At 38.7% G+C, this 12,630-nt stretch overlaps 1 protein-coding gene across 1 annotated transcript; it reads left to right on the forward strand.

Annotated features, from left to right (window-relative positions):
* Positions 1-6,979: 6,979 nt before the first annotated feature.
* On the forward strand, positions 6,980-12,003 carry LOC129351402 (L-amino-acid oxidase-like). Its single transcript, XM_055020266.1, is given in 9 exon segments — positions 6,980-7,094; positions 7,578-7,630; positions 8,007-8,242; positions 8,390-8,502; positions 8,727-8,928; positions 9,970-10,038; positions 10,411-10,547; positions 11,168-11,186; positions 11,188-12,003. Coding segments are annotated over 8 exon segments (1,587 nt in total). The 5' UTR covers positions 6,980-7,094; positions 7,578-7,599; the 3' UTR covers positions 11,968-12,003.
* Positions 12,004-12,630: the final 627 nt, after the last annotated feature.

Below are 12,630 nucleotides of genomic sequence, written 5' to 3' on the forward strand. Positions count from 1 at the left end.
TTCTTCTCCCTGCATCACCTGCGGCGCCGCCGTTTCCTTTATATGATAATAAGTTGCTTGTTCATCTTGTTTATTGAATCAAAGACGTTTCGTTCCTGGGAATCTCTGTTGGCTTTTTTCTGAGAAAACTAAGAACCGTTACCACAGGAAGATTCCCTGGAAAAATATTTGTGTTTATTGAGTTTAGCATTTTCATAATAAATTATGTAACAATAAAAAAATGTTATATTTTTGACAGCTATTTTTACTCTTGCATAACTAAATGTTTATTTCCACGTTGCCATGTTCTGGACTTGAACTAGAAAACCTGCCAACGTTCAGTCATTTCCACAGAAACGTTTGAACTCTGTGGATGTGGATTTACCCACTGAGATCCACCAGACCTGGAACAAAGAGTAGGAAAAATTAAAATGAATTTTAACAGCTACTGACTCCACTGGTGAAGATGTGCATTTATCTGTAGCTGTAGAAAATAATAAGTTAACATTTCTGTCAGAATCTCAGGTTGTTGTTTTTTGTTTGTTTGTTTGTTTGTTTTTTCTGGATTTATAGTTGCATTTATTTATTGTCTTTGTTTTGATTATATCAGCCGTATTTGTGTTTGGATTCTACTGTTCTTAGTTATTTTAGTTGGATTATGCTTATTATTTAATTCCAGTATTTAGGAATTAAATAATATTGAAGTTTTATTGAAGTTAAAAGGATTTTTAGTTTCCTCCTTCTTGCTCCCCTATGTGTCTCTTTCTCATTTTCTCTGCACTGTAAAAAAATGTATCTTATTTACAACAGTTATAGTTGTCAAATTTTATATTTATACTTTGGTGAAATTCTGGCAGCAACAGCTGATGGTATTTTATCTTGAATTAGAAACTCCTTTTTACAGTGTGAGTTGCTCTCTGCTCTCCCCTCACATTAATGTTCTAAAAAAATCATCACAGATGGTCAGAGCTAATAATGCTGAGGTTATGAGTTAAACTCCCATTCTGGCCTATTTAAATCTAAAGTTCAATTAATTTTATTGTGTTAAGATCATGTAAGGGACTTTAAAACTGCTGTTATGTCTCCATCTTCCTGGCTTTAGTGAGAACAGGAGCAGCAGCTTATGGATCAGCTGCAGCTGGAGGATCGATTTGTTGGACAGGCCTGTGAAGACGCTGTTATCCAAGCAAAAACTTAGTATTTATTTTCAGAAAATAAAAAAAGGTCAAAATAACAAAAAAAAAGTGCAGTGCTTTCAGACCTTGAATAATGCAAAGAAAACAAATTTATATTCAGTTAGAAACAACAAAATTAATGTTTTAACTCAGGAAAAGTCAGAAATCAGTATTTGGTGGAATAACCAGGAGGTTTTCAATGGGGTTCAGAGCAGAGGGCTCTTCATTTTTCCAGACCTGTATGTAGTTATTAACGGTTTTAGTTGGACAAAACTATTTAATTTATTATGTGAGTGTATGTAAATAAGCAGAGACGTAAATAACCAAGAGAATAGCTTCTCTTGGTTCCTTGCTGGGGGCTGAGGCCCCTAAAGGTCAGATACTAGAATCGCCCCTGGTAATGCTGCCACTTTATTCCCATAATAAAACAACAGATTTAATAGTTGATGTCAAGTTAGATCAAACTGTGTAGTGACAGTTTGAGCCAAACAGAAAGTCCTGACACAGAGGAAGTTTCATCAAAAGAACAACAAAGCCGCCGCATTTCACACACACACACACACACACACACACACACACACACACCCCCACACACACACACACACACACACACACACACACGCACGCACACACACACACACCCACACACACAAAATAAGAGAACCAAAAATATTTACCAGACATAAGTGATATCAGCTTTATAGTTAGGGAAGGTGGGAAAAACAGTGAAATATAATAAATATATGAAATAATTAGATCAGCATTTGATTTCGTTCTTCTCTTGCCTGAATGACGGTTTTATGCATCAGCCCTCGCAAAAACTCCTTGTTACCTTGTTAACACACTAATTTTGCATTTTTATCACTTGTAAGTTCCAATCATCAAAATAATTATTTTCTAATTTCTGCCCTGAACAGCAGTCAGTGATCAGAGTGAGAGAGTAATTTAAACTGGTTTTACAGTTTGTATTGTATTGAAACAGCTCAGCCCTCTAGGCGATGCTGCCTGATTATTTCACAATCTTTAACGTCTTTAACGTTTCCTTTAGTTCCTCTGAAAAGCAGCTGAAACTGCAGCATATCAGGTTACAAAGAAAAGACAGAAAACATTAAAAGAACAGTTTTTAAAACATCAAAGTTGCTTTTTATTCATCACTGTTAGTGGAAAAAATGTAATTATTTCAGTACTATTCTTCAAATCAACTTTTTGTTTCAGAAATTTGTTTTTAGAGACATGCAAAAGAGAAAAACATGGAAACTACAAGCAGATTTAAACTCAGAACCTTTTTCTGCAAGGAAACAAGGAGCCTCATGTACTTTTACTAGAAATTATTTATTTTAAAAAGAGAGAAACGTGAAACTGATTTGGTAAAAAGGATAACTGAGTTGTCCTTTTTAATCTTTCATCTTTCTTGTTGCTTGGTATATGCAGTTGTCTACATATACAAACTGTCATTCAGAAAATCCACAGTAGAAGTTAAACTGATACAGAAAGTAAAAATATCAATGCAGAGGCTGGACAGATCCTGAATAATGAAGACACAGTGTGCTCTGACTTCAGTCACACTAATGTTTATAGCAGAACAATAAGGAATAATTCAAGGATTGTGGTCAAATTTCTGTGAAAACTTTCTACTTTAAAGGATAAATTAGTGTAACTGCAAAGCCCTCAGGCTGCACAAGCTGCTCCAGAAGTAAATAAGTGTCGGCATGAAACTTCTGAAGAAATCTATGTTTTCATCTAGGAGAACAACACAATGTACCAAGTAAGTTGCTCACAAAAAGCAGCAACATTTCCACTGAATATTGAGAAGTTGTTGGATCACTTCTTGTTTTCCCGCCTCAAGTCTTTAGAAAAGGAGATGAATTCAGGAAACAGATTCTGGCTTCCAGTTGGTCAGGATTTTCTCTTTAACATTAGCATGAGCATAGAGTATATAGGTCAGTTTTATATAATTAGTAGTCGTTGTAAAACCTTCAGTCTGTTTAAAAATCCATTCGTTTCTGTTAATTCTTCCCTTTTTATTTAGATAATTTTATGATTTAGTTCTGGTTTCAGTATTTAAGTTTCCCATAATGCCCTGCATGATCCCTCATCCTGTCTTGTGCATTATTGCCAGTTTTTAATGAATAACAAACAATTAAATAAAAAAAAAAATACCAATAAAGGCTGATTTAACAAATAGCAAATTCTGCAATATCCACACTTGATTTGGTTCCATCAACCATAAATCATGACTGCTTTATTTTGTTTCTGTTTTTCATCACTCCAAGGAATCAAAGATATAAACTGTAATTTCTGCAGCCAGTAAGTGTTTTTCTCATGTTTCTCCACTAGATGGCAGCACCCTCAGGTCTGTGTTTAACATGCAGCCTTGAAACAATGGAGAAAGAAACCAGTTAACTAAAACCAGCAGAATTTAATCAACTGAACATACAGTTCAACCCAGTTTATTCATACCAGATAATATTCAAAATGACATTAAATGTTATTAAGAAGAAGTTATTAAGATTTTAAATCAGATTTTGATTTCTCTCTCATAGCTGTGGATGAATGTTGATCACATTATCAAATGAGTTTCTGATTCTGGTGGCATCACTCTTCTTCTACACTGGAGTACGCTGCAGACCAGTACATCAGGAATGACCTTTGACCCTGTACAGGTCGTGGGAAGCTGCTCTCAGTTGCTTTTTACGTGCTGCTGCTGCTGACATCTTGATTTCACCTCTGACGGCTGATACTGGATGTTTCTGTTCGACATTCGGTCCTGAAACTTCCAGCTCTGCAGTTCTGAGGTCCCTGCGGTCCAACATGGAGGACCTGGTTTGTCTTTGTCTCTTTTTTTCTGATACTCTGGTGGTAAAGTTGGTGCCCAGATGTGAAACTGATGTTTCTGTAACTGGTTCATTTCCTGTTTTGCTGCGATGCGACTCGTGCAGCGCCGTCGTTCCCACGCCAGTTTAGCTGTGGTGGGTTTTTCTTCACACATTTAAAGATTCTGAGCAGAAACTCAACACAGTTTAGAGAAAGTTTATTGTTGCACTAAACAACAAACATACTTTATTATATTTACATCTGAAACAAAGTAAATATCAATGCAGTTTATCAATTATCTTTTTCTGCAGGATCCTGCAGAGAAATTCGCCCATTTAGAAAGAGAAAAGCCTCCAACCTGCTAACTGCTCTGTAAGTAAAAGTTCTGAATGAAAATGATTTTACTTTAGTTGAATAAGTTGCTTTTAATCAACCTCGTTCTGTGACTGATGGTTTTCTGCTTAAAGTCTAAACAAGGTTTCACTCTGTAATGTTTCAAACTGTAAATGTTCCAGTTTGACAATGTAAAAGTTTTTACTTCACCAAAACAAACTTTTAAAATTAAAACTAGGTGTACAGTATTTATATCACTCACCTTAAACTGTCATTTTATATTTCTAGTGTCACTTTGACAGTAAGTGAAACTGATTCTCTGTTCATTGTTCAGGAACTGGTTTATGACTGTTATGTAATCTAAAGTTGCGGGTTTGAGTCCAGCTTTCTCTAAACCTGGATGGAGAACTTAATCCCTGCTGAGTTGTTTTTAAAATCAGAAATGCTTCTGGCTTTAAAGCTTTAATGAAACATGAACCTGTGTTTGTTTGAGTTCCAGCTCTCTGGATTATTTGTGTGTTAATGTGTTAATGTGGCCGTTTGTTTGCTAATTTCTCATCTGGATAACTAAACACATTTCTAATTTAAACCTACATTTTCAGGACTGCGGCTCATAATCCATGTTTTGGAAGGAATGTGGAAGAACGGTGGTTTCCTCAGTTGATCAGTTGCTGGCAGAAGGTGAACCGGAGCAGATGATGATGGAGGTCTGGTGATGATGGAGGTCTGGTGATAATGGAGGTCAGGTGATGATGGAGGTCAGGTGATGATGGAGGTCTGGTGATGATGGAGGTCTGGTGATGATGGAGGCCTGGTGATGATGGAGGTCTGGTGATGATGGAGGTCTGGTGATGATGGAGGTCTGGTGATGATGGAGGTCTGGTGATGATGGAGGTCTGGTGATGATGGAGGTCTGGTGATGATGGAGGCCTGGTGATGATGGAGGTCTGGTGATGATGGAGGTCTAATGTCCCATAACACAGACAAAAAGCTGCTGGAAAGGTAAATAAAGCCGGTTGAGGCTCAGGTGTTCAGAAACAGGTGAGCAGCATGAGGCAGACAGGAGAGGATCAAAGTGGATAAACAAATGTTGATGATCTGATGGCGCCTGAACGTCTCTCTCAGTGAAACATCAGAAAAATATGCAGAGGAAAGGAGACAGAGAGGAGGGATGAATCGTTACACTGAGTTTTAACAGCTTGATCATCATCACAGTAAGTTTTCACTTTAATTTAATCTGCTTTTAAAAACGGCTTGTTTGAAATATGAACCTGTTTGTTCATCATGCAGCTTCAGTCCAGTTTACGTCTGAAGCTGTTGGATCAAATAAACCAGGAAATAAAAGACACTGAGAGAAAAAGTTTGTTTTGAGAACTTTTATCAGTTTAATCTTCTTTTTTTATCTTCGTTGCAGTTCTGGCTCGTAAAATGTTTTTATGGTTTCATTTTATGGCACTGACTGCAACACATTATTTATATTTATGAAACCATCATAAACAGTTTGGTTCTCTGAAGTTCTGTGTATTTTTTAGAAAACATTTAATTCTGGTAATTCTGACTAAATTAAAACAAGAAACAAATTTAACTTCAGAGAGGAAAAAATGTGTTTGTCTTTTTATTCAGTGTTTGTAAATATCTGGTTTTAGCTGCATGAACATTTTCTTTAAGCCAGCAACAAAGTTAAACATTCAAAAAGCTGCCATGACCTCTGACCTGATCAATGAAACTGATTGATTTTGACCAGTTATTGAGCATTTTAAGTCTCAGATGTTTCAACCACAGCAGAGACGGCAGCCAAACTTTCAGCTTCGCCAGTGAGTCTAATTTTAACTCTGGCGGAAGTTGGATGTTGTAAACCAGAGTTTTACTCCCAGAGCAGCTGACTTTGCTCTCACAGATCTTGAGTCATTGATCCATGAGGTCCAACTTCTGCTTTCTACTGTTTCTACTTTACATTTCAACAAACTGAAAGTGTCTCTAACAAAAACCAGGCAGCAAATTAAATCCCTGATTATGAAATTCAACTGTTTGAGAGCAGAAAATGTAATTTATTTATATGGTATAATAACATTAATGTCTGTGTTTTTGTAATTTTGAGTCATTTGAAGTTTGGAGCAGGTAGAATCAATGCAACTGAAAATCAATTGGAAATCAATTGAAAATCAATTAAATCAACTATTACATTAAATCGTCAGCATTGATTCAATCCCAAAGCGGATTTTAAGATAATTAAACAATCAGTCTACAAATTGAATTTGTGCTTTCGCTTCCCCCTGACCCTTGCTGACCCCGGTCATGGTTTCATTATTTGCACTGGGAATACTGGAAATCAGTGTTGGCCATCAGCTTATCTCTCCAGTCCAAGCTTCCTTCAGTTTATCTAAGCTGAGCTTATTCAGAAAAAATGTACTTTAGATGAGCCAAATGATAGCATCTCCTTGAACAAAAAGTGAAACTATGTCCGTTAATAAGCAGGTTGGTGAAAGAACATCATCACTTCCTTGTCATGTGACTCGGCATGAATTCAGGAAACAGTGAAACAAGAAAAGACTTTTGTTTTCTGGTCTGAGGCCCCGAAATTTATTCATCATTTTCAGGTCATTTGTTTTGTGATTTAATGGATGGTGGATGAGACGGTTCTATAAACTGAACCTCCTGGCATAATGACTGCATGACTCATTCATTCATGCAGTCTGACTTGTTCAGCAATAAAAACTGTCTAAAAGCGAAAGCTTCTCTGCTGCTTCTCCAGCGCAGCTGAACGTCTCAGACTGGAGTCCAAACCTCTGAAAGGTACAGAAATATCACATGTTTCCATATTTTCATTTACTTCAGTGAATATTTCCTGTTAATGTTGATATTTTATAGGGTTTTGGTTTTAAAGTGTTTGTCTTTTGACAGCAAGTCCAGAATTTAAAGAGTTTAGTTTGAATAAAGTTTTATTTTACCTGAGCTTTTTGTCGTGTCGTCACAAAAAGTAACAATGTTATTAATTTTGCAATTTAAACTTAAAATGTGCAGCATATATTTAAAGATAAAATGCAAGATAATATTGTGTAGGTTTTCAAGTTTACAGCATGAAGCAGATAAAATGCAGGTTTTTCACACAGCAGGTTGTTTCAGTTTATAATTTCTACAGATAATGTGACGTAAAAATCACAGCAAATAGCATTTAATCATAGAGATGATGAATCCGAGATATAACATTTTGTTACATTAAAAGATGAGATGAAAACATTTATGATTTTATTTCCATTTTATTATCGGCACCAACAGAGACAAGAAACTAAAATCTGAGATGAGTCGGCATGACGGAAAATCCAAAATATGTAAGTATTTTCACATGAAATTGATAAGCAGGAGTTTAAAGTTTGTATGAATGAAGCAAAGTGATGAATGAAGACGTACAGATCAGCAATATGACCGTTCTTTCATTTCCTGTCTGCAGGGAAAACCTCCAGTTCTGCTTTATGACTGCGAGGTTAACATGATTATATTCTGGATTTTTTATTCTTACTCAACAGCCACTAAAATCATGTGACCAAATTTAAAAGAGCTAAACTCTTGTCCTGCTTTGACCTTTAGAAAATAAGAGAAGTTTTTAATTTGTAGCATAGAAATGAATTTGTACGTTAAACTTCAGTTCATTTAAAAAGTGGTTGCAGTAAATCAGGTCAGTTTGACTGATTCTCTTAGTTTCTCCAGTTGCCACCAGTTTGCTGCAGCTGCTGCTGCTGCTGACTGTGTGCTGCAGCCACATCACTGCTGCTAGTCTGAAGGAGCATCTGGCCGAATGCTTGGAGGACAAAGACTACGACGTTCTGCTGCAGACGCTGAGAAATGGCCTTCCACGCATTAACACCTCTAATCATGTGGTTGTTGTTGGGGCTGGCATGGCTGGACTGACCGCAGCGAAACTGCTGCAAGATGCTGGACACGAGGTTCGTTGTATTTGCTTTCTATTAATTTATTTTGTATTCCACAGAGCCACATAGATATTAGTTTATTCATCTGTCATTCATATTTATACATAGCACTTATTGTGTGACATTGAGAAAACTCGTAAAGCTCCCGTTCATTTGAACAAGGTGACCGTAGTGGAGGCCAGCGGCCGCGTTGGTGGACGAGTGGAAACCCACAGGAATGAGAAGGAGGGCTGGTACGCTGAACTGGGAGCCATGAGAATCCCCAGTTTTCACCAGTGAGTTTCCCACACAAATCTAAACTTTCTAAATCATCGAACTGACGATGGATGTGAACAGAGAAAGCCGACTGATGTGCTGCACACATAGAAATATAAAAAGCTTTGTGGAAACATTCAGTAGATCAAAGCAGGAGAAGCAAAGAACAGGAAAACCATCTTCCTTTTCAAACTGGTTTTATTGGAGGTTTTAACTCCGTCTCCACCAACTGCTTTGCCAACAGCATCGTCCTCTGGTTTGTGGAGCAGCTGGGCCTGAAGTTGAGCAAATTCACGATGGACGACAACAACACGTATTACTATGTCAACGGCGTGAAGAAAAGAACGTACGCAGTGAAAGAAAACCCCGACATCCTCCAGTTTGCAGTGCGAGACGACGAAAAGGGGCGTTCAGCTGATCAGCTGCTGCAAGCGGCTCTGCAAAACGTACGTGGAAAAAATCACAACCGTTTTCACTGGGAGCTGCAGTTTGGAATGAGTGTTGATGTTTATTTTATTTTATTTTAATAAGCATCATGACAGGAGCTACATTTATGAAACAGACACCAGTATCTGAGGTGTGTTGCAAAAACTTGATGTTTCTATGAAATTGGTGGAAAGCAAACAAACAAACATGGATGAAAAAATACAGAAACAATCCAGGTCAGGTGAAAATCTCCTGGAATCTAGTTAAAGTTTTTATCGAAACCAGACTGGAAATCTGAGACCAGGATTATAATTTGGCACCAAAGAACATTGATTATCACCACCACAGTGAAACATGGTAGTGGCAGCAGGATGATGTGGGATTCAGGTGTAGATTGATGTGGATCAGATTTAAAATGTGACAGATTTGAAATGAGTGAATTATGATGATCAGACGCTTAGATACTGTGAGGGAAAAGATATCTTTAATATCTTGTATTTAATATTTTTTCTATGCAGCTTCATTAGTGCAGATGTTTTCATGACCTACTAGCTTTCACTAAACTAGTGATAGTTTTATTTGTTGTTGCCCCTCCATACCTGCAGCCCCCAGCCAGGCAGCAGGGCAGCAGGGCGGTGGAGGGTTGGAGCTACATTCCTGCCAACGTAAAGCAAGATAATGACATCATGTTGTGACACGCAACACAAATAATGACTTCAGTCACGCAGCAAGTTCATGGCTCATAAAAAGTCAATTCCTCCGAACAGAGCTGATGTTTTAATGCCCTCTGGGTTTGGTTTGATGGTGTCAAAACTAAAAACTTCAGGAAGTAAAAATTTGTGTAAATTTCCACTGGAGAAAAATACACTACAATCTATGTTGATCTACCTGAATCAGCTAATATGTGGTGGAGCAAATTTCCATCTTCCTGTAATTTGTATTTCTTTAAAAAACCCAGAAAGAACTAAAACATGAATGGTTGCAGCGACAGCAACCATAAAACCTCCGGGTTGTTTCGCTTCATGAATCTGGTGAAGGTTTTCTTTCTTTCTTTCTCGTAGGTCAGAGATGAAGTGGAAACTCACGGCTGCAAAGCGGCGCTGAAAAAGTACGATCATTACTCTGTGAAGGTAAAACACAGCGACGCTTCAACACATCAACACAAAATGATTTATTACTTTAAACTGGTAAAGAAACAACACAAACAGCTGGTGCATTTCTGGCTTTTAATAGAACATTTTCTGGTTTATTCAGGTTTATGGGTCCAAATATAATATGAAGTTTATTTTAATGCTCATTAAGAGAAATAAACAAAAATCTGGACAGAAAGGAGGGTTTAAACCCAGCAAAGAGTCACAGACACTCAGTTCAAATCCAACGTTTTCTGATTTAAGGAACATTTATTTCTGCATGACGCTGTGGTTTTCATTTTACTGTCTGGCTCTGCATGTTTGGAAATGAGAAACAATGTCCATCAACGTCTCTTCCTTTGTTTTGGACAGGAATATTTGAAGGAAGAAGGGAATCTGAGCCTGGAGGCCATCAGGATGATCGGGGAACTTCTTAACGAACAGAGCATGATGTACACGGCTCTGACCGAGATGATCTACGACCAGACGGACATCAGCGACGACGTTACGTAAGACCAGACCGCCGACGTCACCCAGAATGCTGTTCACTGTTTCATTGTGAACAGTTAATGGTTTCACCTTCAGAAGCTTCCAGATCAAATCATTCTGACTTAGTCATAAACACAAAGTGTATCTAAAATATTCAGTTTTTGTTCCGCATGATATTTTTTACAACCTGGCTTCATATAAAAGCTTCAGAATATAATATATAGAATATAATTTTCTATCTGAATAGTGCGTCCGGTTGAGCCACACAGTCTCTCTGTTGGACAACGAAGCTGCAGCAAAACAAAAAGATTCACAGCTGGAGATTCTTGACTTGCCTGAACTTGTGTGAAGTTCAGCCTGCAGAAACAGAACCAACATAATGTATGGCTCTCACCAAAGCTGCGTTCACAGTTAAAATAACAACTTTTCTAAAAACACAAAGCAGAAAACATCTCGACTTTTGCTTCATTAAGACAAAGAAATAATCTGCAAGAAAAGTTTTTAATCTGCAGGCCTTTTAGTTGATTTGTGTAGAAGGTTTAAACTTGTCCTGGTTTGAGTTTAACTTTTGATCCATAAGATTCTTGGTGCTGATCCGATGTTTCCTTCTTGTTTCCTTCTCGTTTCCTTCTTGTTGCAGGTACTATGAGGTGGTTGGAGGGGTCGGACCTCCTGCCCAGAGCTTTTCTCTCGGTGCTTCATGGTCCGATTCTCCTGAACTCCAAGGTTCAGCGGATCAGCCGGTCGATCAGAGGCGTGACCGTCTCCTACCAGGCGGACGGGGAGTCGTCTCTGCGCCGCATCGACGCCGACGCCGTCCTGGTGACGACCACCACCAGAGCGGCTCTCTACATGGACTTCGACCCGCCGCTGTCTGTCCAGAAGATGGACGCTCTGAGGTCGGTCCATTACGACAGCTCCACCAAGATCCTGACCTTCAGCCAAAGGTTCTGGGAGAAAGACGGCATCAGAGGGGGAAAGAGCATCACCGACCGGCCCACACGTTTCATCTACTACCCCAGCCACGGCTTCCCAGGAAACGACTCCATCGGCGTCCTCCTGGCCTCCTACACCTGGTCCGACGACTCCCTCCTCTTCCTCGGCGCCAGCGATGAAGAGCTGAAGGAGCTGGCTCTCAGAGACCTGGCCCTGCTGCACGGCGACCGGGTCCGGTCCCTCTGCACCGACGTTCTGGTGAAGAAGTGGAGTCAGGACCCGTTCAGCCACGGCGCCTTCGCCCTCTTCACGCCCTACCAGCACCTGGAGTACGCCGCCGAGCTGTTCAGGAGCGAAGGCAGAGTTCACTTCGCCGGAGAGCACACGGCCTTCTCGCACGCCTGGATCGAGACGGCCATGAAGTCCGCCATCAGGGCCGCCGCCAACATCAACGCAGAGGCCATCTTGTTTTCAGACAGATGCAGAGGGAGAGAGGAGCTCTGAGAGCCGTTTCTGCAAATCAAGAACCAGATTCTGTTCATTCATGAAAAACATTTGGAAACTTGATTTATTTGGGTTTTTGTCTCGTTGCATTTATTGGTGATTTAACAGGGAAAGTAAAACTGTATAAAGGTTACAAGCTAAAATAATAGAAAACAGAAGTCTCACTTTAACCTCAGATTTCTGTGATTAAAGTCAAAATTATAAGAAAAATGATAAATTCTGAGAAAAACGACAGGATTGTTTTTTTTCCAGTGGTTCTGATCACCTTCTGTAAAACTCTGCAAAGAAAATAAAGTTCTTATTTTTAAACTAAATTAATTCATTCTGCATGTCTTTTCTTCTCCAATGTTGGCATTAAAAACCTGAGACTTTGCAGATTAATCTCATTTATTAATGCTTGTAGAGGTTTTGTTCTGCTTTTGTTATTTGCTTTTTGCAGTTTTGAAACATTTTGTTTGCTTTCTGAAGCCTGCAGCTCGTGTTCGGGAGGCTCGGTTTTCCCTCTGGTCTGAGTTTACTTTAGACTGACCTGTTTGGACATTTTGTCATTTTATTTGACCTTAGCCAATCTTGAATTTGTTAGCCCTTTTTTGTTTGTTTTAATTGGGTTAAGTTGAGTGTCTTGGTTCTTTTTGTAATAAATAATTCTATTTATATCTCTTA

Source organism: Poeciliopsis prolifica, unplaced genomic scaffold (genome assembly GCF_027474105.1).
Source record: "Poeciliopsis prolifica strain line A6 unplaced genomic scaffold, Auburn_PproV2 SCAFFOLD066, whole genome shotgun sequence".
NCBI classification, from domain to species: domain Eukaryota; kingdom Metazoa; phylum Chordata; class Actinopteri; order Cyprinodontiformes; family Poeciliidae; genus Poeciliopsis; species Poeciliopsis prolifica.